General features: G+C 35.6%; 1 protein-coding gene across 10 annotated transcripts in view; it reads right to left on the bottom strand.

Moving 5' to 3' along the window:
- The window catches only part of FUT8 (fucosyltransferase 8), a 270,265-nt gene that overhangs the window by 83,899 nt on the left and 160,027 nt on the right, over window positions 1-26,339 (bottom strand). For all 10 annotated transcript variants that reach the window (XM_006142414.3, XM_027768281.1, XM_006142415.3 and 7 more), the window contains 2 exons: window positions 2,886-3,001; window positions 2,608-2,770 (listed from right to left, as the gene is read on the bottom strand). In XM_006142414.3, coding sequence (XP_006142476.1) covers window positions 2,608-2,770; window positions 2,886-3,001 — 279 coding nt within the window. The remainder of the gene's footprint in view (window positions 1-2,607; window positions 2,771-2,885; window positions 3,002-26,339) is intronic.

The raw sequence follows: 26,339 nt of genomic DNA, 5'->3' as shown, positions 1-26,339 counted from the left end.
TACTGTATTGATGTATAGTGAATGACTGTAAATAAATAATTAGTTAATTAAAAAGTAATAGATTTTAAAAATGTATAAGATGCTATACAATGACAGAAAGCAGATCTGCGGTTGCCTTAAAATGAGGAGATGAGAAAGAGCAAAAATAATTGTGTAAAGTATCAAAGGAATGCAGTTAAAGATGATGGTATACTGTACCAATTACATTGATTGTGGTGATGTTTTCTAACAATATGTGTATACATATGTTAAAACATACAATAAAGTGCTGAAAAACATAAAAAAAAAATTTTAAAAGAATAGGCAAAATTCTACTTTATATACCATATAATCTACCCAAGTCAATCCTCTTCATATCAGTCCTTTTTCTACAAAATTGTGATAAGAAGAGCACATGAACAAAAAGCCCCATTTAACAGCAGCTTGGTGCCTAGCATCAGCCTTTAGGGTAGAGAAGCATTAAAGACAGAATTAGTCAGCATTTGGTCTAGTGGTCTAAGTATGGCCTGACTGTAAACGGGGCTAAAAATTTCAAGGGGACTACCTAATGTGTAGCTTAATAATTCACTGCCCCTTGAAATCCATGCTATCACATTACTGTAGATTCATTAATGCTAAAATTATTCCAACTGATAGATTTTATTTGCAATTTCACTTAGAACAGAAGAGCAATTTTTCAAAACCATTATAATACTATTAATAATAATATATATGAATCGCTTGTTTGTATGGGGTAATTCTTTTCCTCTTCACAGTGGTAGCTGTGCTAACACAACAATTTCTTTTATTGTCCACTAATGAAACAGTAATTGCTATCAGAATCCTACTGAGAACATAGGTTTTAGGGCTAAGGACAGGTTTCACTGAATAATGATTCTCAGATACTTTTTGTTCTGCATGTACACATCAGCACCAAAATACTTTCTCTTCTATGAAAAATAAATTGCATATTTCTTAGCAATGTATAAGCAGTAGAAATAAATTTAACAAATTTAACCAGATTTCTGGTATTCCTTTGAAACAACTAAATGAAAGAGCAGTTAATAATATTAAAAATAATGGCTTTTTATCAAAAATCTGCTAAACTTGAATTAGAAATCCTAGAAAGATGCCATTTAAAATTTGTTAATGTTTGAATTATAAACATAACTGTCAGTCTCAGTATGAGTTCCAATATACTGCAAAGCAAAACTACATATTCCATTTCGTTATTTTACCTAAGGCATGTTTTGCTCTTTCTGAGTACTGGTTGATCAGTATGAGTGGGATAAAGGAGGGCTGTTCAGCAGAGATTTTAGAGCCCACAGAGAAAGAGGATCTCCTGCTCATTTTTGACTAGACCCCTGTGAAGGTGAAGAAAGTCTGTGGGCTTAAGGGTGAGAGCAGGGGAACTCCTGACACTCAGTTGAGCAGTGGGGGAGAACTTTCAATCTCAGAGCCTTCCAGCACCCCAAGGAGTGGCCCTGGCCAGATGCCTTCAATTGCTCAGAGACATTCAGTTTCTCCCATGTGACAGCTGGAGTTCCTACTCCCAGAACCCTGTTGGACCGCAGAGCGGACAAAGATCAGTTTAACTTTCTTTGCTAGATATCTATCACTATCTCACTAGCAGATAAGAGAAAATATCTGAAGGAAAGGAAAGAAAAGAAGGGAAAGAAAGGAATCTGCCCGTTACCCAGCCTGGCTATGGGGATGGCTTTGAATTCTCAGGGCCTTAAGGATACACCAGAGAGTAACACTGACACGCACCATCAATTACCCCAGGAACATTCATCTTCTCCATGACAGTTAGGATTCCAGAAACAGAAACCGAGTCACAAAACAGCCAACATTCTCAATGTTTAGGTAATGCTGAAGGACTGACTGACTGTTTCCCGGCCATCCTCACACTGGAGACTTGCAGACTGGCAGTCACCCTAGAGGTTTTACACGACTGTCCAATGCCAAGTGAGTTCATCTGACAGAGCTCGTTTCTAGGGACAAGACTGTCCCAGGAAAAAAAGGATAGAAAGTCCGCATTACTTACCATTCCAATGTGAAGAAGGGGAGCCTACATGTTTCCTGGCCAACTCACCAAAACGCAGAAACATGGGAATCCAAGGGGTAACTGGGCCCAGTACTCGCAGTGAGACATGGCTTCTTGTCTCATGCTCATGAAGAATTAAGAGCCGTGGACACAGAGAGTAGGAATAGCAAAACAGGGAGTTTACTGAAGGAGAGGGAAGGAAAAACAGAACTTCCAAGAAGGGAGGGGTCCCAGAAAAAGGGTTGGCCCATACTCCACTTAAAATACTGATTATATACGAAGAAAATTTATAGTTAAATATTTAAATGTACAGGTGTCTGACACTACTACCTTCAGAGTTTACTTATTGTGTAAAGATCCTAGAAATATAATTGAAATAATATTTTCAGGTGATATATTTTGGTTGATGAACTGCATGCATTTGGCAAGTACTGTCCTCTGAGACCTAAGGTAGTCCCCTACTCTTAAATACAAAAGGTATCATTCACTATTCAACTGGGAAATTAACACACACTCTAGTTTCCCATTTGTGGATTAAAGTATTTACCAAAGCCCAATGAACTGTAAAGTGAGAATAATACCTTTCATGATGTCCTAAATCTGAGAGGAATTCATCTGCATGTCTTTGGAGTTCATTTCCTTCTAAATTCTTTAATTTCTTTAATTCACTCTGTAGAAAAAACCAGAGCTCTTTAGCTCCATTTTCAATTCTCCTCCTTAGAATTTCATGATCCTTCCCAAGACCTGTAGTCAGGAATAGAGAGTAAAAGCATTTCCAACATTTTGATAAAAAGACATTTTAAATTATTTGTGCTAAAACCAACATAATGAGAGGGAAAAACACTGTATAATCACTTACCATTTCTAGTTTGTTTCTTGTAATTTTCAATCTGTTCTTTGGCCTTAACAAGCTGCTCTTCTAAAACACGTACCCTTCCTGTAGCTGGCCCCTGATCAACAGGGCCTTCTGGTATCCTACAGGGAAAAACATTTAGTTTTAAAATTATGCAATAAAATGCATAGTACTTTTCTAAAACATATTCATGGGTAACTCTATAAGACACTAAACCATATAGCAAATGAAATTTTGTCTACAAAGGTATAAGATTAACCATAAACATCGGAATGATAATGAATAAAAACAGAAAATAATCTAGCTCAGAGATCTAGAATCTCCTAGGAGTTAAGGAACCTTTAGATCTTTTTCCTAAAAACTCTCATCCTATTACTTAGAATATAGCCATCAGCAGCAAAGTGGTCAATTCTGCCTTAATGTCGAGAATAACAAAAGGGAAGGGCAACAGGGCCAGCAGGTGGCATGGTGGTTAAGGTGCTAGACTCCCACGCAGCAGACCATGGTTTGAGTCCTGGATCTAGTGGCTTGTTCTCTCTCTCTCCCATGTAGTTGATCATAGTTTGAGCCCTGGACCTGGGGGCTTGTTCTCTCTCTCTCTCTGTCTCTCTCTGGTGAGCTCATGTGCCCTATAGCAAATTTTTAAAAAATAATATGACAAAAAATAAAATTAAATGAGGAATCCTTTTTTTTTTTTTGAGAGATTTTTACTGTAGGGCGCGTGCGCTCGCCAGACAGACAAAGAGAGACTTAGAGACAGAAAGTGAGAAATCACCCCCCAGGGGAGATGGTCACGCCACAATCCCTTCTCCTCCATTCTCCTCTCAGGATCCTGGGCACGCACGCACATGCGCCCGGCGTGAGTTTCAAGCCACCGGGTCTGGGACACGAACCGCGGTCAACCACGTGGGAGTCCAGTGACATAGCCATTACGTTAACTGCTGGTTCCCATTGAGGAATTCTTTAAAAAATAAAATTAAATAAATTTTTGTTTTAAAAAGGTAAAGAGGGTGAAGAAAAAGCTTAAAAAGAGTAAGACAGCTAGTATCTGAACATGTTTCTATGGACTTTTTCAAATAAAAAAAACCAAAGTATTTTTAAATTAATCATGTATCAAGTTATGTAAATCTGTGTTTTAATACCTAACTCAAGACTTTGGATTACTGAGCATTGTTTTATAGGGAAAGGAAAGACAACAACATAAGCTTAAATATATTTTTTAAATGTCTTGTCTTTCTATCAGCAGCAACAACAAAATCAGTCAATAATGTGTCAGAACATTAACAGAGGAACTCCAGAATCCATTGTTTACATTACCAACTTATCTGTTCAACTTCTGTCAAAACTGTGGTTTCCAACATGCTTTGCTTTTATATGACTTTTAGCAGTATTATGTATTCTATTTTGGAATCAATGAATAAACAAACAAATTTTTAAAATTTCATGGTAGGATGAACAATATGCCCCTATCCCAAACACATTCTGTTAGTTTGCTGGGATTGTCATGGCATATTTTTCTATGGAAAAATGAAGCATGACTTTCCCAACAACCCAATAATTCCTATCACCTGTGACTATTTCCTTATATGGTAAAACAAACCTTTAATACATGATTAAATTAAAGATTTTGGGATTTGGAGATTATCCTGGATTTTCCAAGTATGAAAGTGAGCCAGAGGGAGATTTTACTACTGAAGAAGAAAAGGTTATATGGCTGCTGGCTTTGAAGATGAAGGCAGGGGCTGTGAACCAGAGATGCAAGGAACACTCCTTAGATGCTAGAAAAGGCAAGGAAACAGATTCCTTCCTAGAGCTTCCCCTAGGGAATGTAGCCCTCCTGACACCTTGGTTTCAACCCAGTGAAATTCATTTCAGACTTTTGGCCTCCAAAATTGTAAGAGAATGAATTTCTGTTGTTTTAAGCCACCAAGTTTGTGGTATTTATCATAGCCACAAATGGAAACTAATACATATATACATACATACATATCCTTTTGCAAAATTACTGTGAAGATTAATGACTCATTTTGGTTTCAAAGTCTCTTTAAGTAAGAAAATGTCTGCAAAAGCACTAAGCACAGCATCTGGAAATAACTTTATGAAGGTTTATTGTATGTGGGTTTAGTAATTTTAGAGATGAGTTGTAATCTCACAAAGTCTGGCATATCTATTGCTATTATCATATTAACTTTAAGGAAACTGACTTTTTTGTAAAGGTATTTTTGCCTTAGGGCACATGTGCTTGAGAAGCAGGGGGAAGAGAGACAGAGACAATAAGAAGGAAAATGAAAAATCACTCCCCAGGGGGGATAGCTACATCACAATCCCTTCTCCTCCATTCTTTTCCTGGGATCCTGGGCATGCATGTATATGCAGCCAGCAAGAGTTTCAAGCCATTGGGTCCTGGACTTAAATCACTGTCGGCCATGTGGGAGTCCAGTGACATAACCGCTATGCCATCTGCTGGTCCCAAGGGAACTTAATTTTTAAATTACAGCTGGCAGAACTTAAACTCAGATGTCAGTATAGTCCTTTGATCAAAAGGCTGATAAAGCAGTTTTTTACTGCTTTTTAAACATAACCGATGAAGCCAAATTATTCATTACCTAGTACTACTTTAGAATACATGTTTAGTAAAGAAGCTATTGTTACAGCTATATCAGAATAATAGGAGGCATTTTATAATTTCCTGAAAATTTATATACTTTAACATTGAATGGGAACATGAAAAGTTATAGAGTATGAATTAAAAAGTCATCCTTTATACATGCGCAAAATGAATTATGATAAAATGGATATGGTAGTTAGGTATATAATTACCCAATTTATGTGCACACATGTATATACATTCACAAATGAGGTATGTCCACATGTCTGGGTATATAGTTTTTAAAACTTATGATTTTTTTTAAAGTTTGGTTGTTAATCTCTCTCAGAATTAGATGGCAAGTTGCTAGAAAACAATTTAAGAACTGAATAAATTTATTTGGGCAATATGCCATAGGACAAGGGTGTCTTTTTTCAAAACACACTTAAATGAGAGAAAAAAAGCAAGCAATAGAAAGATTATGTCTAGTTTCTCCTTTTTATCTTATTTCTTCATATATTGATGGAATAACACCAGAAGCAACATAGGCATAAAAAAAATAGTGTATGATCTTTTCAGCAGATTTCCATTAAATACTAAATCCAATCTAATGATAATTAATACAATGGAATTAGTTGTTTATATGGCATTACTATACATAATAATCTGAGAATAAACTGTAAAGTACTAAGAGGAAAATAAAGCAATGTAAAAACAAAAATCACTCATCAGAATTACTCTTTCCAAACCTCATCCAGAAAAGAATCGATCTGCATAAAGAGGTTTTCTTTTATGAATACTTAGGGAATGGAATGTTCTCTTATCATATTGACTATGCAAAAGATATACAGGACTTCTGCTTCTTGCCAAATGTATGAAACAATGGTGAGGCAGCTCTCTGACCATGATGGCATCCTTCCTCATCATGCATCCTGTTTAGACAGCTGTGAAGTGATCAGCAAACCTATCTCCTTGAATGTTGACAGTGGAGGGGAAGTAGTGATAGCAGAGAAGGTAGGATCTTCCTTCAATTTCAGGGAGGGCATACAATCAGCAATATAAATACTTAAGCATCCCCTGAGGCACAACTTCTCAACCCATATTAGCATCCCGCATGTGTGCAACCCATTCAAGATAGAGTACTTTTCAAATTCTCAGCTGATACCTCCATGCTAATATATCGCCTGCAGAGGGCCTCTGTGCCCTACACAGAGACTGAGTTCAATAGAACCACTCCATAGAGCAGATGCTATTATCATTGCAGGTGAATCTACTACCTCTATAGGTAGGTCACAGTATATAATTCTAACCTCACCTGCAGCCTAGAAACACAGGCCTGAATGTTCCACCATCAGTGACTCTGAAAAGGTATAGAGACTTCACCACTGAACCCAACTGTACCCAAAGCCACCACCACTAAGCATAGCTGCAAGAAGAAGTGAGAGTTCTACTAGATGCCCAAATATCAATGCATGGACACAAGAAACATGAAAAACAAGGAAGTGTCTCCTGTAAAAAAAGTGCACTAATTCTCCAATACTGACAAAATGAAGGAAATCACAGAGATGTAGGATACAGAATTCAGAAAATTAGCCATAATGAAATTAAATGAGATGCAAGAGAATAGAGACAAATGGTTTTAGGAGATGAGAAAAACAATGAATAATAAGTATGAGAAATTCAATGAGAGAGACATCTTGAAAATAATCAGAAATTTTAGAAATGAAGAATTCAATACAAGAAATAAAAAATTCAGTAGAAAATATTAGCAGATTAGATCACAAGCGGAATCTCTGAACTTCAAAACATAACCTTTGAAATATCCTACTTAATAATAATAATAAAAAGTTTTTAAAAAATGAAGACAGTCTTTGAAGACTACTGGACACTATTAAGTACTTGAATGTCCACATAATAAGTATTCCTGAAGATGAAACAGAAAAGGAATAGAAAATCTACACCATAAAATATTAACTGAAACTTCCCAAGTCTAGGGAGAGATACAGACATCCCAATCCAGGAAATTCAAAAGATGCCAAATAGATCCAATATAAAAATTTCCTCTCCAGGTTTTTTTAGCCAAACTGTTAAAAGTCAAAGACGAAATACTAAAAGCATCTACAGATAAACACCATCCTACTTATAAAACTAATCGCATTAGACTTCTCAGTAGAAATCCTACAGGCCAGGAAGAAATGGGATGACATATTCAAAATAATGATAAAAAAAAAAACTTTTAGTCAAAAATACTGTATCTGATAAAACTATACTTCAAAAGAAAAGAGAGAAATAAAAACATTTCCAGACCAAAAAATTAAAAAAAAAAAACCTGAAAAAATTCACCAATACTAGATTGGCTCTTCAGAAATATTTAAGGGAATCCTTTATCTAGAAACAAAATGAAGGTAATTATCCCCATTAAAATATGTGAAGTTAGAAAACTAACCATTAGAATAATTACATAAAGAAGAAAAAGAAAAATTATTCAATCTCTACCATTATGGAAATTCTCCAAACAGCAAAGACAAAGAAAAAAGGAAATACAAAACAACCAAAATCAACCAAGCAACAAAATGTCAAGAGTAAACATGTGTTTCAATAATAATCTTGAATGTAAGCAGATTAAATACCCCAATCAAAAAATATAGACTGGCTGAATGGATAGAAAAAAATCAGGAACCCTCTATATCTACTTATGAGAAACTCATCTTATTGATATAGACATATCCAGATTGAAATCGAAAGATTGGAAAAAGTCACTCCATGCAAACGCAAACCAAAAAATAAATCAATAAATCAGAAATTGCTATCCTAATATCAGACAAAATAGACTTAAAACTGAAACCTATTAAAAGAAAGCAAGAAAGTCTAGTATTAAAGGGACTGATTTGTTAAGAAGATATAACAATGGTTTCTGACCAAATGCCAGAAACCCAAATACATATAATTAGAACTGCTAGACCAAAAGGAAACGATAAACTCTAATGTTAATTGTGGGATATTTTAACACCCAACTCTCACTATTTGACAGATCAACTAGACAAAAAAATAGATACTGAAATCAAATGAAACCATAAGCCAAATGGACTTGATGAACATATTAGAACGTTTCATCCAACAACCACAGAATACACAAACTTTTCTGCTGCACATAGAACATTCTGTAGAATTGATCACATGAGAGAAAATCAAATCCCTATCATTTTAGAAGAAAATAAATCATATCCTACATCTTTTCTAATAACAGTAAAATGAAACTAAAAATTAAAAACAACAACAACAAAAAACCATTGATAATATGCAAATACATGGACCCTAACAGCATGCTTCTGACTATGAAACACTGGAAAAAAATTAAATTTCCTGAAACAAATGAAAATATAAACGATCGAAACCTGTGGGATAGGCAAGTCAGTGGTGTGGTGATCAAGTCAGATGGATCCCACATGGTGAAATGAACAGTTCAAATTCTGAACTCTGCAGCTTGAAAACAAGCAGGGCACATGTGCATGTGGGCCCAAAATCCCAAGAGGACAATGGTAGAGAAGGAACTGTGGTGTGGCCAACCGGGGAGGTGGTTTCTCACTGTCTCTCTCTCCCTCCTCAGTGAGTGCATGTACCCTGTAGCAAAACTTTAAAAAGAAAAGGAGGAAAAAACATCTGTGAGAAACAATGCAGGCAGTATTAAGAGGGACATTTATACCAGTAAGTGCCCACACCAAAAGAAATAGAAAAATGGCAAATATGGAACCAGTAGATGACATAAAGGTTACGCTTCTGGACTCCCACATAATCGACCGCAGTTTGAGTCCCGGACTCAGTGGCTTAAAACTCATGCTGGGCACATATGCAGGCATGCCCAAAATCCCAAGAAGAGAATGGAAGAAAAGGGATTGTAGCATGGCCATCCCCTCTGAAGGATAATTTCTTGCTTTCTGTCTCTCTGTCTCTCTCTGGCCTGGTGAGCACACAAGCCATATAGCAAAAATCTCCCTAAAAAAACAGAAAAGAAAAATGGCAAATAAACTGCATCTCAAAGAGCTAAAAAGTCAAAAGCAAGCTAAATTCAAAAACAGAAGGAAAGAAATAATGAAGATCACAACAGAGATAAATGAAATAGAGACACAAAGAACAAAATGAAAGATAAAAGAAACAAAAAAGGTGGTTTTCTCAGAAGGTACACAAAATAGACAAATCTTTAGCTACCCTAACAAAAACAAAGACTCAGATAAAGCAGAAATGACAGAAGTGACATTAAAACAGATATCACAGATATAGAAAAGATTATTAGAGATTATAAGGAGAGACAGCATGTCATTAAGCTGGAAAATCTACAGTAAATAGACATATTTCTGATGCATATAACCTATCTAGGCTGAATCAGAAAGAAATAGAAAGACCAATAAGAAGTAATAAGATTTAATCAGTAATGAACAGTCTCTCAACAATAGCAAAAGTCCAGATGTCTTCACTATTGAATTTTACAAAACTTTTAAAGAATTCACAGCAATTCTCCTCAATCTATACCAAGCAACACAAATAGAAAGAGCCTTCTTAAACTCATTTCAAAAAAGCAGGCAGACAAAACAAAACGAAGGGAACTGCAGAGCCAGCTGGTGGTATAGGAAAGGTGACTGGATCCCACATGGCTGACTGTGTGGTTTGAGACCTGGATCCAGTGGCTTGAAAAGCATGCCAGGCATATGTGCATGTGTACCTAAAAAACTCCAAGAGGAGAAAAGAGGAGAAGGGATTGTGGAGTGGTCAATTCCCCTTGGGGGATGCTTTTAATTTTCTCTGTCTCTCCCTCTCTCTCTGGCAAGTGCATGCACCTTAGAGCAAAATTTTAAAAAGAGAAAACTACAAATTGATTTCTCTCAAAAATACAGATGCAAAAAATCTTCAAACAAACAAAAAAAGCTAGCAAACCTAATACAACAACACATGCAAAAGATAATACATCATGACCAATTCATACCTATTTGGTATGAATCCTTGGGGTGCAAGGATGACCCCAAATTCACAAAATAATAAATGTAACTCATAAGCTAAAAATGGGGCCAGCTGGTGGTGTAGCGGTTAAGGTGGGTAGATCCCACATGGCCAGCTGTGTGGTTCAAGTTGCAGGCCCAGTGGCTTGAAAATCATGCCCAAAATTCCTGAAAGGAGAATTAGAGGAAAAGAGATTGTGACATGACCATCCTGCATGAGGGGTATGTTCTCATTTTCTCTCTTTGCCTGTCTCTTACCGGAAAACAAAAATGTCGTTTGGGAAAAAAAAAATGATGTGATTATGTCAATTGATGAAGAAAAATAATTTGATAAAGTATAACACCATCCCTCCTTGATTAAGACTCAGAAAGGGGACCAGCAGTTAGAGTAATGGCTATGTCACTGGACTCCCACTTAATCGACCGCGGTTCAAGTCCGGACTCGGTGGCTTAAAACTCATGCTGTGCACGTGTGCGTGCATGCCCAAGATCCTGAGAGGAGAAAGGAGGAAAAGGGATTGTGGCATGGCCATCCCTTCTGGGGGATGATTTCTCGCTTTCTGTCTCTCTGTCTTTCAGGTGAGCGTATGCACCCTATAACAACAAAAAAAACCTCTCCAAAAAAAAAGACTCACAATTTATGTCTAGAAAGCAAATTTCTTTATGAACTAAAGGCCACATAAAACAAATGCACAGCTAACATCACACTAAATGGGAAATTCTGAGAGTTTTGCCTCTTAAAACTGGAACAAGGCAAGAACATCCACTTTCTCCACCTACTCAACACACTGCTGGAAACAGTAACAATCACAATCAGACAAGAGAATAAAATCAAAAGAATCTATCACAAAATTCTTACATTTGATAAGTGAATTCAGTAGATCACAGGATACAAAATCAACAGACAAAAATCTGTACCATTTTTGTACACTAATAATGAATGGCCTGAGACAGAAATGAAGAAAGCAATCTCATTTAAAATAACCACAAAAAAACAATAAAAATCTAGGAATAAACCACACCAAGGAGGTGGAAGATCTCTATAATAAAAACAAAAAACTAAAAGAAAAAAGGTTTAATCTACAGTAAAAATGAAAAACATCCCTTGCTAATGGAATAAAATAATCAATATAGTTAAAATTGTTACTATCCAAAGTAATTCACAAATTAAGTGTAATTCTTATAAAAAATACCAATGAAATTCTTTATAAAAACAGAAAAATCCCATCTTAAAATTTACCTGGAACCACTAAAGACCCCATACAGCCAAAGCAATACTCTACACAAAGAGTAATAAGACTGAAGGTTTCTCACACCTGATTTTGAAATATATTACAAAGACATAATCAAAACAGCACGGTAATGCCAAAAAGACAGGGAACAGAACAGAGAATCCAAAAATAAATCTAATATCACATAGAAGGCTGATTTTCCTTTTTTCCCCTCAATTTTTAAAATTGAGAATAATTAATATTAATTTTTAATTATTACATATCTTTATGGCACACAACAAGCTTTTTCAAAACATGCATGCAGGGACCAGCAGATGGCAAAATGGTTACGTCGCTGGACTGCCACATAGACAGCGGTTCAAGACCCAGACTTGGGGGTCTAAAACTTACTCCAGGGAAGTTTGCATATGTGTGTGTGTGTGTATGCAAGTGTATGTGTGTACGTGTGTGTGTGTGTGTTGTGTGTGTGTGTGTGTGTGTGTGTCTGTGTGTGTGTGTGTGTGTGTGTGTGTGCGTGCGTGCTCAAAATTCTGAGACAAGACTAGAGGATAAGGAATTGTAGTAAGGCCACCCCGCTCGGGGTTGATATCTCCCTTTCTGTCTCTCTTTCTGGCAAGTGCATGTGCCCTATGGCAAAAATCTCTCTCTTAAAAAAATGCATGCAATGTGTGATAAGCAAAAAAGTTTACATTACGATGTCCAAAAATAAATTCAACATCACACAGTAGTCTGATTTTCAACAAAGATTCCAAGATAATCCAGTGGAGAAAAAATGTCTTTTCAGTAAATGGCATTGGAAAAACTGGATATTCACCTATGAAAGAATGTAATTAGATCCCTATCTCTCATCATACACAAAAATCAACTCCAAATAGGTAAATAGGAGAGACTACATGGAGAGGTGGGGGTAAGGGTTCAGGATAAAATAATTAACAGACACAAAAATGGATGTAAACAAGGGGAACAGGTTATGAAATGGTGTGCCACAGAAGGATAAACAAGATCACTGCCAATCTAATATATATCTCCAAATGAAAAAAAAAATAGCAGAACAAATACCAAATATGCAATAACATAATGTAATATTCAATACTGAAGATCTGAAGATGATGAGTATGTTTATATCCTTGATTTGATTATTGCAGCTGTGTGCATGCTTTCAAAAACCATACTATGCCACAAAGATGTACAGACATGTATAAATCATAAATTATAATTTTAAAAAGAATCAGCACATATGGAGTTGTTATGACTATACTTAATCTGTTCAAAAGTCAGAAACAGACAAAATATTTTTAAAACTAAAAATATAATAAAACCCAACTTAAACTTCTATTGATTAAAAACTATGATGCCTGAAATGAAAAACATGGTAAAGGAGATTTGTTGCAGATTACATACTGTACTTTCTACCTTAAGAAACCAAGGAGGAAAAATGAAACCCCAATTAAGTGGAAAAGGGGAAACAGTAAAGTGAGGGAAAAAATGTATGAAATAAGAATAAGAAAAATTATAGAGAAAAATCAATGAAACTAAAAGCTGGTTCTTTAGAAAAGTCAATAAAGTTGACAAATGTTCCTGAGAACATTTATTTGCCAACAGGCAAAATAAAGACTATTGCATAGGCACACACATAATCCTTAAAATGTAACCATTTAAAAATGTACAATCGGGTGGCTCCATAGTCCAGCAGTTAAGCACTATGAATAGAAGGCCAGATCCCAGATGGCCAACTGCAATTGAGTCCTGGCCCTGGTGGCTTGAAAAGACGAACACTGGGAGTGTGTGAGTCTGTATGCGAAATCCTGATAGGATGTAGAAATGGAGGAAAAAGAACTGTGGCGTGACATACTCAGGTGGAGGGTGCTTTTTCTCTCTGGTAGGTGTATATATCCTCTGGGCAACAATAAAATTAAAATGTGAAATTATCCTCAGTTTGTGGGCCATAACAAAAGAAATGACTGGTAGACAGGCCATAGTTTGCCAACCCCATACTCTAGCTGAACAGATTAGGAAATGAAGAGGGAATCCTTCCCAACACATTCTATAAAGCCAGTATTACCCCAACATAAAATTCAAAAATATTTCAGAAAAAAGTATGCGCTAGTACCCCTAATGAGCACTAATTTAAAAATTCTTTTTAAAAAATTAGGAAACCAAAATTAACAAAATAGAGTGCAAATACCAAATCATGATTAAATAAGGTTTATCCTAAAAATGCAAAATTGGCTTAACATTCAAATATAAATCAATGTAATTCACTATATCAACAATCTTAGGAAACACATATAATCATCTCAATAGGCTCAGAAAAAGGACTTGACAAACACTCAACAGCTATTCTTGACGACAAATTAGAGTAAACTAGGAAGCTAAGGGAACTTCCTCAACTTGATGATAAGCATCTATGAAAAACTTAACTGCTAATACCAAGGATTAGCAGTAAAAAGATGTATATTTTCCCTCTAGGATCAGAAACAAAACAAGAATGTCCTCTCTCATCACGTCTATTCAACACTATATTGGAGATTCTAGCCAGCAGTAAAAGACAAGGGAAAAACAAAAGGCATCCAGGTTGGAAAGGAAGTAAAGCTATCCTAGTTCACAAATGACATGATAATCTGTGTTGCAAACAAGATGGGAGTTTCAGAAGGTTACCAAATACACAATCAACATACAAAATTTAACCATAGTTCTATATTCTCACAAGAAACAACTAGAAATTGATATTTAAATCACATTATTACTTACAACTGCCTCAAAAACATTAAACTAAAGAATAAATCTGGCAAAAGATGGAGAAGACTGAGGTTTGAGTCCTGGACCCTGTAGTTTGAAAATCATGCCAGGCATATAGGCGTACATGCCCCAAATCTGAAAAGGATAATGGAGAGAAGAGATGGTGTAGCCATTTCCCTCTGAGGAGTGATTTCTCGCTTTCCTCTCTCATTCTCTTTCTCTGATGAAAATATATGCCCTATGGCAAAAACCTTAATAAAAATGGAGGGGGACAAAGAAAAGAAAAATAATTTGATAAGCTGATTTTGAGATTCACATGAATATAAAAAATCCATACTAGCCAAAACAAATCTAAAAAAGACATATCTGAAAGACTAATACCACCTGATAATTAAGATATATTATAAAGCTAAATAAAATAATCAAGACAGTGAGATAATGGCATAGAGACAAAGAGATCATTGAAACAAATCAGCCCAGGAACAGACCCATACAAAAACAGTAAACTAATTTTTTTACGAAGTTGCAAATGTAATTTTTATAGGAAAAGCAAAATCCACAAACTAAACAATACATAAATTTACAAAATAAGAAAAAGAAAGGAAGATATGTCCCATCAGATAACCAAAGTTACAGTCATGAAAACAGTGTAATAATACATTAAAAAAAAATCAAGTAAGAGCAATGAAACAGAATAAAGCATCCAGAAACAGATCCTAGCATGCAGGAGAGGAATCATTCTAAATTACCAGCAAAAAGATAAATCACTCCAAAAATGATGCTGAGAGACCTGGCTTTCTAAAAAGCAAGAAACTCAAACTATCAATTAAAAAAAAATTAATGAAGGAAATTTGCATTCTTTTTGAACTTGTGAAAGAAAATAATTTATTTTAAAAGATTTTAAAAGCCCAAATCATAAAAAGAAAGACCGATACATGTAACTGCCTTAAAATGAGAAATTTCTATGCAATAAAGGCAACGGTCACTTCATAGATGACAGACAGACAATGGAAAATGTAGAATTGATACAGGATTATTATCCAGAATATATAAAGAACTCTCTCCAATCTATAAGAAAAAAGGCAGCAGGTGGCGTGGTAGCTAAGGTTGGGGTCAGGAGGTGTGGTAGGTAAGGTGCTGGACTCCCAAATGGCCGACTGCAGTTCAAGTCCTGGATCTAACAGCTTGAAACTCATGCCAGACACATGTGTATTCATGCCAAAAATCCTGAGAGGAGAATGGGAGAAGGGATTACAACATGGCCATCTGCCCGGGAGCTGATTTCTCACGTTTTACCATTCTCTGTCTGCCTGGCAAGCACACATGCCCTACAGCAAAAATCTCTAAAAATGAAGAAAAAAGGTACCGTAACAGAAAAATGTCCAAAGCATATGAACAAGAAATTCATAGACGAGGGCTTTATTGATCAAAGTGATCAGCATTTCTTGGTAACCAGGATATTCAAATTAAAACAGATACCTTTTCTTATTAGTTTGGCAACAATTAAAAAAAGGTCATATAACCAGCAGATGAAGTAATGGCTACGTCACTGGACTCCCACATAATCGAGTGCAGTTCGATCCTGGGCACGGCAGCTTGAGACTCACAGCCGACATGTTTGCATGCATGCCCAATATCCCAAGAGGAGATTGGAGGAAAAGAGATCGCAACATAGCCATCCCCCTGTGGGGTGATTTCTCACTTTCTGACTCTTTGGTAAGTACACATGCCCTATAGCAAAAAAACTCTCTATAAAAAGAAAAGAAAAAAGGTGATACAGAGAGTCACCAGACGGCATGGTGGTTAACACACTGGACTCCTACAAGGTCACCTGCAGTTAGAGTCCTGCACCAGTGGCTTGAAAATCATGTCAGGCACATATGCTTATGTGCCCAAATTCTGAGAGTGTAATGCAGAAGGGCTTGTGCTGTGTCCATCAACCCAAGGGATGATTTCTCACTTTGTCTCTCTCTGGTGAGTGCACATGCCCTATGGCAGAACCTAAAAAAATAAAAATGGTTATACCGATTGTGGTAAGGATGTAAAGAAATTGGAACTCTCATATTCTGTATTAGATTTTGAAGGTTGCCGTAACAAAATACCATAAACTAAATAGCTTAAAAAAACAGAAATTAATTTTATCGCAGATCTGGGGGTTAGATAACAGGTCACCAAACTGGTTTCTTCTGGGGCCTTTCTCCTAAGTGTGCACAAGGCTGCCTCTTCTCACTGTACATTCAACACGATCTTTCTTCTGTTTGTATCAATCCGTAGTTTCTCATTTTTATATTCAAATATCTTCTTTATGGATACTGCTGGGTTAGGGCTCACCTTAAAGGCTTAATCACTTCTCCAAATGCAGCTGCATTCTGAGGTACTGAGGGTTAAGACTTCAATATATGAATCTGGGAGGGGGTGTGCAATTCACCCCATTACACGTTGAAGATAGGAATGTAATAGTAAAACAATATGTTTAACAAATATTGTTAAGCTGCTCCCAAACTGCGTATATTAAGACCCAGAATGTGTCCTTCTAAGTAACCACCCTAGCACACGTACACAAGGAGCCATGCACACAGACACTACAAGTCCATCAGTAGAAGAATAGAATAAACTGTGGCTATTCCTATACAGAAATCTATGTTGCAGTTAAAATAAATAAACTATACCTATAAGTATCACTCATACATAATCTTGCATGAGTTTCATAATGTTGAGTGAGAAAAGTCACAGAATACCTGTATTTGTAGTATAATGCACTCACACAATTCCAGAAACATAAGATATGCTTTAATGAGTACATACTTACATAATAGAAGAATAAAATGTGAATATAAAGTATATGACACTCAAAATAATAATTCCTCTAGGAATGAGGAAGGAAAATGAGATTAAGAAAGGGAGTTATGGAACCAGCAGTTAGCATAATGGCTATGTCGCTGGACTCCCATGTAGTCGACCACAGTTCACGTCCCAAACCCGGTGGCTTAAAACTCATGCCAGGCACATGTGCGTGCATGCCCAAGATCCCAAGAGGAGAATGGAGGAGAAGGGATTGCGGTGTGACCATCCCCCTTGAGGGGTGATTTCTCGCTTTCTGTCTCTCTGTCTCTCTCTGTCTGTCTGGCGAGCGCACACGCCCTATAGTGAAAACCTCTCTTAAAAAAAACAAAAGGAGTTATGGGACCAGCAGTTAGTGTAATGGCTGTGTTGCTGGACTCCCATGTAGTTGACCATGGTTCGAGTATCAGATCCAGTAGCTTAAACTTACGCTAGGCACTTCTACGTGCATGCCCAAGATCCCGAGAGGAGAGTGGAGAAGGGATTGTGGCATGGCCATCCCCCAGGGGTGGTGATTTCTCATTTTCTGTCTCTCGGTCTCTCTCTGTCTTTCTGGTGAGCGCACATACCTTATAGCAAAAACCTCCCCAAAAAAGAAAAAAAAAAAAAAAAAAAAAAGAGAAGTATTTTTATCCAGTTATTTGAAGCAAATATGAAAAATATCAGTATCTATTCTGAGTGATAAAGACATAGGGTTATATTACTTAGAACTTTGTGTATGTACTAAAAGTAATCTAATTACAGCAAAGACATCACTTAATAAAAATCATATAAAAAATGGGTAGTTGTTCATCACCAATGATATCTAACTCTCAAGTTCTGGCATTACATAATGCTACTACATAAGAATACTGCTATAAAAACATCAAGTGGAATAGAATGTCTTTAATTCAGATGAAATTAACCAATATAGTTGCCCATCATCTACCTAAATCTTCAGTCATTACTATATAGGAGCAGAGCTGCTAAAATAAGACCATTCCACATGATAAAAAGAATTTACCAAAAAAACTCTAAAGAAAATCTTAATAGTGACATTCTCTCCAAATTACTAAGTCTAACATAAATTTGGATTTATAAATATGAACTAAACTGGCTGAAAATTAGAGTTATACTCAATGACTCACAGATGCTCATTTTTTTTTTTTCACTTAGAATTTTAAGTGGCTACCATGGGACTAAAATATTCCCAGCAAAAGCACAAGAAATAATTACATTTATTCAAATGTGGAGCTTTGCAAGAGTGTGTCAAATTAGATAGATGGAAGAGACAGGACCTCTTCCTGATTGAGAGAAAATATTCTTTCAAATAAACTGCTTCTGGTGAGACAGTACTTACTCATTTCACCTAATGTACAAATATTAAAATTATTCATTTATAATTTTCAAAAGTTATAATAATTTTCAGACCCAAATAGAAACCAAGAAGAGGTAGAAGGGTTAAACAACATTAGTTTTAACAGAATAATCATGGGAAAATTTGTATCCAAATCTGAGATACTACAATGTCAACCTTAAATATGTCTCTGGCTCAATTCACAAAGAAAATCTGTGTCCATTTTACTTTGACAAGTATAAACTAGTCCATTTTTTAATCACCCAGCAGCCAAAAACAGAACGCAGACTAAACAATTGTCCATGCTCACTTCAAATGTGTTGTAAGAAGACTTCTCAAAAAATAATTATTTATTTTATTTATTCATTCATTTATTTTTTTAATGTGACCGGAGAGAGACAGAGGGAGAGAGTGAGAGAGAGAAAGTGAGAAAGCAAGCCACCAGATTCAGGACTCGAACCCTGGTCAGCCATGTGGGAGTGTCCAGCGCCTTAATTGCCACACCACCTGCTGGTCCCCAATATAAGAAGACATTTAGAAGAAAACTTACAAATCAGTATAATGAGTGATTTATATTAACAATTCAAGATTTTACCCCAAGATTTTTTTGTAATAGACATATAACTTATTTGCTTGCTCAATGTAGTGCTAAATTTCTTTATATCCTACTTACCAACAGTTTAATTGAAAACTACATGAATAGTTTATTTTTAAGATACAAGGTTGCATGCAATACATAACAGGTCTAGTCCCCATGAATCATTAGTAGAGGCTATCATTTTGACAGTAGCTAATGAACTGTTTTATATGCATTATTTTAACAGCTGGAGAATGTTCCTACATATAGACAACATAATCTGTTAGTCCATTCTCAACTGCCGATTGTTTCTATAATTACGTATATATGTGCTTAATTTTCTCTCCTGCTACATTCAAATCTTTGAGGGCACTATACTATACCTAATATCTGAAGTAAAGTAATTGATTCATAAGTATGTTTGAATAAATGAAAAACAAGAGCAGTACTGAGTACTCATCAGAGCTAGGAGGAAAAAGAAGAATGATGTGGGAGAAAGAAAAAGTAACAAAACTCTATCATATAAAAATTAGAAATCAGTAAGAAGTGTAAACAGAGCATTTATAAAACTGAACTATCGGGGCCAGGTGGTCTAGTGGTTAGAGTGCTGGACTCCTACATGGCTGACAGCGGTTTGAGTCCAAGACTTGGTGGCTTACTTTCTCACTTTCTCTTTTTTTCCTCTCCTCTGTCTCTCTCTAGTGAGTGCATATGCCCTACAGCAAAATGAAAATAATAATAAAATTAAATAATTCTTTTAAAAAAATGAACTAAGTAAATAGAAAACCCAATTACTTTTTTAAAAAATTTGACATACTTTTTACAGTGTGTAAAAGTATCCATTTTACAGGAGTGTATAAAAATGGATAACTGTATAAGGTATCCATTATACTCATAAGACATGGATACCTTTAAAGAAAGAAAATGCCCATGCCACAAGTTGTTGCAGGGAATTTAGACATATTATTCTAGGTTTTCTTAGTTTAAATAAGTAGAATTTTTGTCACCTTTCAAGCAAAACTTCAATTTTTAATAAATGCTTTAGGATAAAAATGAAGCACAGTTTAACCACTGTTAAAAGTACACATGGAGAAAAGAGAAAAAAAAAAAACACGTAAACTCAATGAGTTTGGGTTGTTTTCTTTTCTCTGCTTCTCTGATTTCTTTTTGGAAAAATGACCATCTTACCTATGCACCTGATACCAGAGTGGACATTATGTTTTAAAAACTTTGTTTTCTGTTTACCTGAATGCTGATGACTTAGTCTGTGTTTGCTTATTTCTCATTTATAAGATGGGAAAGTGGGTTCAGGCAAAAACTGAATTATATCTTTGGAGGCTTATTAAAAAATCTGTTCTAAAAACAACTAAAATATTTGTAAATATCTACTTAATTGCAAATACATACATTCACATAATATTTCAGTCTATAGAATCGTAAGTATACTGCTATGAAAGCATAACATTATTTTCTTTCACAAGTCAGTGACAATAATAAGCTATAATTAAGTTAAAATGAATTAAGACTACTATGAAAAAAAAAAATAAAACCTCAAAACTCCAGACCAGCAGAAGGCATAATGGTCACGACATTGGAATCCCATGTAGTTGACCATAGTTCAAGTCCCAGATTTGGGACTTGAACTCATGCTGGGCACATATGCATGCATGCCCAAAATCCTGAGAGGAGAATGAAGGAAAAGGCATTGTAGTGTGGTCATCCCACCTGAAGGGTGATTTTTTTGCTCTCTTCTTGTCTCTTTCTGTCTCTCCAACAAGCACACTTGCCCTATAGCAAAAAAAAAAAAAAAAAAACCAAACCAAACCAAAACTGTTATCAGTCTAGATTTGAATAGATGCACACACACACACACACACACACACACACACACATTTTCTTATTCCCTCAAAAATAATGTACATATATACATAAACTCATGTACATAGACACATCTAGAAGCAGAAATATGTGCACTTTTAGTCACAATAGGATTCTTTTATATTAAACAAATTGACAGATTTCTATGACTATAATGTTTTTAATGTAAGGACAAGGAAATTAGTCTGAGTGAATGCTTATCGCCACACTGCTGGTTTTCCAAGGGCTCAGGTTCATGAAGCAAGTCTGTTGTTTTGATTTATTCCCTGTTCTTGTTCGACTTTATATCAGCAATGAAAATAACAACAATGTAGTAATAATAGGTATTTTCTGGGTATGGTACTCCATATCAAGGTACTATGTTTGGCATTTAATATGCATTATTTCATTTACAATAACTCACAATAACCCTAAAAAAAGGTATCCTTATAGATAAAGAAACTGAAATTCAGAGAGGTTAAGCAACTTTATTCGAGGTTCTAAAGCTAATATGTGGTGTAACCAGAGTTGGAATAAAGGATTTTATTGTTTTTCTTCCTCTGAATTAACAGAATTAAAACACATTAAGGAAAAAAAAGTCAGAGAGATTCTATGAGTTACCTTGACTTAGTTGTCCATATTGACCAATTCTGCTAGAACCAATTATCTACAGTACTTTAAGATAGGTGTTCAGAGTTTTCCAGGTCTCCAAAGAAAAATTCTGTTATACTATCATGAACTTTATCCAAAGTCAAGACATTTTAAGATACGCATGATTCTATTAAATGTGAATAAACCAGATGAATCCATCAAAGTCACTGAAAAGATCATTCAAATAAGTGCCTTTTTAAACTGCTGGGTCGGTGTATTATCTAGAGCAGCAGAATGGAGATTAAAACTACAATCATAAAATTCGTATGGACTAACGAGTGATCTGAAATAGCCACAGCAATCCTGTGTGTGTGTGGCAGGAGTGGGGAAAGAGGGAGAGGAAGGGCTGAAAATATCACACTACCTGACTTTAAAATACACCACCAACCTATGGTAACTCAAACTGCATGATACTGGCACAAAAACAGACACAAAGACCAAGAAAAGAGAATATAGAACCGAGAAACAAACTTGATTTTTGACAAAGGTCCCAAGAACAGTCATTAAGAAAAGGACAGTCTCTTCAATAAAGGGTGCTGAGAAAATTGGATATCCATATTCAGGAGAAAGAAGCTAAGCTCTTGTCTTTCACCATATACAAAAATTAACTCAAAATGGATTAAAGACTTTGGACTGGCTCCACTGCCTAGTGGTTAAGGGATCTGGAGCCCACATGGCCAACTACAGTTACAATGCTGGTCCCAATGCCTCAAAAAACATGTGCACTGACAGGATGAAGAAACAGCAGAGAAAAGATGGTGGTGTGACTACATCCCCTTGGGAGTTGCAAAAATAGACAAAGGAGACTACATCAAACCAAAGAGCTTCTGCACAGCAAAGGAAACAGCAGAGGAGACAACTTACAGAATGGGAGAAGTATTTGCAAATGACACATCCACTAAGGGGTTAATAACAAGGATACACAGCGTACTCAAACACTTTACAAGCAATAAAACAAAATAAATGGGCAATTGATCTGACCAAATCATTCTTGAAAGATATACAAACAACCAACTAGTACATGAAAAAATGCTCAACATCGACATTACTAATCATCAGGGAAATACAAATTAAAACCACAATGAGGTACCGATTTACTCCAGTTAGAATGGCTATTACCAAAAAAAAGGAATGACTAGTGTTGGCAAGGTTATAAAGAAAAGGGTACTCAAGTGCAGTGTTGGTGAGAATACCAATTATTATAGATATTATGAAAAACAGTATGGTACTCCTCAAAAAACTAAAGCAGAACCACATTATGTCCCAGTAATATCACTAATGAGTATATACAGAAAAGAAAGAAAAGCAGTTTGTTAATGATATATTTTCACGCCCATGTTCACTGCGGCACTATTCCAAATAGTTAGGATATAAAATCAACCTAAGTTTGCAACAACTGATGAATGGATTAAGACACTGTGATTGACATAAATATTTGAATAATATTTCATTATATATAGATTTATATAAAAATTGCAATAGTATTCTGCCACAAAATGGGTGGGTTCCTGTTATTTGAGGCAACACAGACAAACCTAGAGGAAATAATACTAAACGAGATAAGTCAAGCACTGAAAGATACAGACTGTAAGCTCTCACGTATTAGTAGAAGCCAGTAGCCTTGATGACATAGAAGTGGAGGGTGCAACAGTAGATACCAGAAACTGGGAAGCAGACAGCGGTGGAAGGATTAGGAAGAAATTAGTTGACATGTACAAGACTGCAATAGTGAATTCTAAAGTACTAAAGTACTAGAGTAACTATAGTTGGCAACAACTGAATGTGTATTTCAAAATACTGGGTTGTTGGAAAAGTCATGATACATTTTTGGATAGAAAAAACACGTCATGACTTTTCTGATGACTCAACAGCTAGAAAAGCAAATTTAGAATGTTCACCAAAAAAGTAATGTTGAATGTCTGAGACAATGAAAACGTTTAGTATCCTGGTTATTAACAGAATCATTACACGCAGTATACATGCATTGAAAAATCCATAAATATGTACAACTTCTCCCGTTTCCTTTTCTGTACTATGAAAATAACAACAGAAAATGGAAAACATATTTTGAGAACAAAATGCACCAAAATAGCAGGAATTCTGTAAATGTTACCTGTTAACATTTCTATTGTATTCTAATGTGGAACAGCACAGAATACTGTAGAACACCTTTATGATACAACCCTAACATTTTATAGATTATAAGAAATATGGTGGCACTTTCCTCATGAACAATGCTACTAAACTACTCAGGCTGACTGATCTAGAAAGCTTTAATAAAATTCTGCACATTATAGTAAGGGTTTATCTCAAAGAATGCAATTAATTCCCCTATAAGAAGCCATTACTCAAATGAAGAAAAAAACAAATAGGTCATTATGTCAATCATCCCACCACCCTTCCCCACCTTAAAATTTTAAAAACTTATGTCTATAAGTTACAAACATAAGCCTTATTTCAAATTATACTCACATGATCATTTTTCATGAACTGCTTTCCAGCAGAGGAACAATTATAACACAAAACCAAGGCAAAAATCTTCACATACACCCAGAGGGATTCAGTGCCTGCTTTAAAAATGAAGCTGGCAAAAAACCAATTGTACATATGGCTACAAATGCACCAAGTTTCAGAATGTCTTCATAATTAATCCCTCAGTTGATTAGCAACTGGAAACTTCCTAAAGAACAAGGAGGTAAGATCTAGAAGCAATGAACATTTGTTTATTCCCAGTATAAAACAACTTTTCTTTCATCTTGCAATAGACTTTATACTTTTTTGGTATAACTGATTCATTCAAATAACTGTTACAAACAGGCCTGGCCTGTAGCTAAGTAGTTAAGGGTGCCAGATTTCATATGGCCAACTCTGCAGTTTGAATCTCAGCCCCCAGAGACTTGAAAAACATGCTGAGTATAAATGCAGGCATGCCCAAATCCCAACAAGATGGAAAAGCAGAAAAAAAGTGATTAGGGTATGACCATACCCCATCATCTACTCTAAATCCATCTTTTTTTGTCCAGTGCCTATGCCCCTTGGTGATTAAAAAAAAAAAAAAAATCAATTGTTACAATCAATCTGTGACTTATCTGCATCACTAATCACATCAACAAAGCATGCAACTAGACCTTTATGATATACACACCCCTCCCCCCAAAATTCCCTGCTTTAATAATACATAATTCTCTTGGTTTATTAACCAGAAGAGTTTAAGAGAAAGGCATCCACTAATTTTCAGATGAGGTACTTAAAGACAGAGCCTACCGTATAGAGTATTCTTACTTTAAACTACACAACTGTAGAGATTAAGACTAAAATGAAGATTTCCTTCAGCCTCCCCTCATGTCACCAATGAAAAAAACAATCAACTGTTTGCAAAATCCCACTGATAATAACACTACCTAAGCTTTAATAACTGCCTTTCATTCAACAGTATCAAGCTGCTTTGTCAATGCTAATTAAACCACACAAAACCCCAGTGAAGTAAGAATTACTAACTGAAGGTTCATCTTTTCAAAGACAGACTTGGCTTTTTTCTTGTATATTATCTTGTCGCCTGGCTGAGGAATAACACAGTTGTCAGAACAAGGTAGATGAAGCTGAAAGATATATTAAAAACTCAAAGAGGTAGAATCTCATTCCACTTTCCTGTTCTTAAATACTTTCATCTAAACCTGGACTAATGTCAACTATTTTAGGGCTTTTATTGAAAACAATGACAAGTGACAGGACAAGAAAAAGTCATATAGACCATTAATATCAACCAAGTTCAAGAGTAAAGCTGAATTTCCTCATAACAAAACAGGAAAATTTTAAACTAAGTCCATTTTCACTTAAGGGCATTCTTACAGCTATTCTTATCAAGGAACAATTACCCTCTGCAGCAAAACTTCTAGGTTTTGTTTCCAAAGTACTTCTATTTTCTTCCTTTACTGTGGAACACTAGATGAGTGTGTGTGTGTGTGTGTGTGTGTGTGTGTGCACATTTTAAACAAAATACAGATAAAAGAACACAACTGAAAGACAGACATTTTCTCAAGCCAATGCAGAAATGTTTGTTTATCCCCTATAATGAAATGCAAAATTCTCAAATACAGTGATAATATCACCTCTTCTCCCCATGAAGATTTTTATCGAGGCAGATGAAGTCACAGAAGGTAAAGAATATTACTTATTTTCCCCCAGGCATAGAATATTGGCCTGAAGTAGGAAACACTTCCAACAAATGTTCCTTAATCTCTCTTAGGAGATTTAGAAAACTATGGTTTAAATAGGATTTCACTGAGGTACTAAACCTTAAAGGTACATAGTAGTGTTTTAGAACCTCTTATTTTATCTGGAAGTAAGAATCACAACACTGGGTTTTTACCATGTACCTACTTAATTCTGCCATATACATAATGTATTCCAGACAGGAATCCACATTTAGGTAACGAATGAATGACACATTGGGTTCTAACGTGCTACCATCTAGACAATAAAATTTTTTCACTAAGTATTCCCCATGGTGTTGTAAAAAGGAAAGAAATGGGGACCACTCAAGGGATTGTCCCAGTGGTACGGATTCTTCAGTCTGTGATAGAAACATGTAAGAAAAGTTCACAGGTTAAGTAATGTTGTTCACATTTCAGCAAAAGCACAAACTCTTT

Source organism: Tupaia chinensis, unplaced genomic scaffold (assembly GCF_000334495.1).
Source record: "Tupaia chinensis unplaced genomic scaffold, TupChi_1.0 Scaffold000075_1, whole genome shotgun sequence".
Lineage (NCBI taxonomy): Eukaryota > Metazoa > Chordata > Mammalia > Scandentia > Tupaiidae > Tupaia > Tupaia belangeri.
This window is presented reverse-complemented; position numbering and strand designations above follow the sequence as displayed.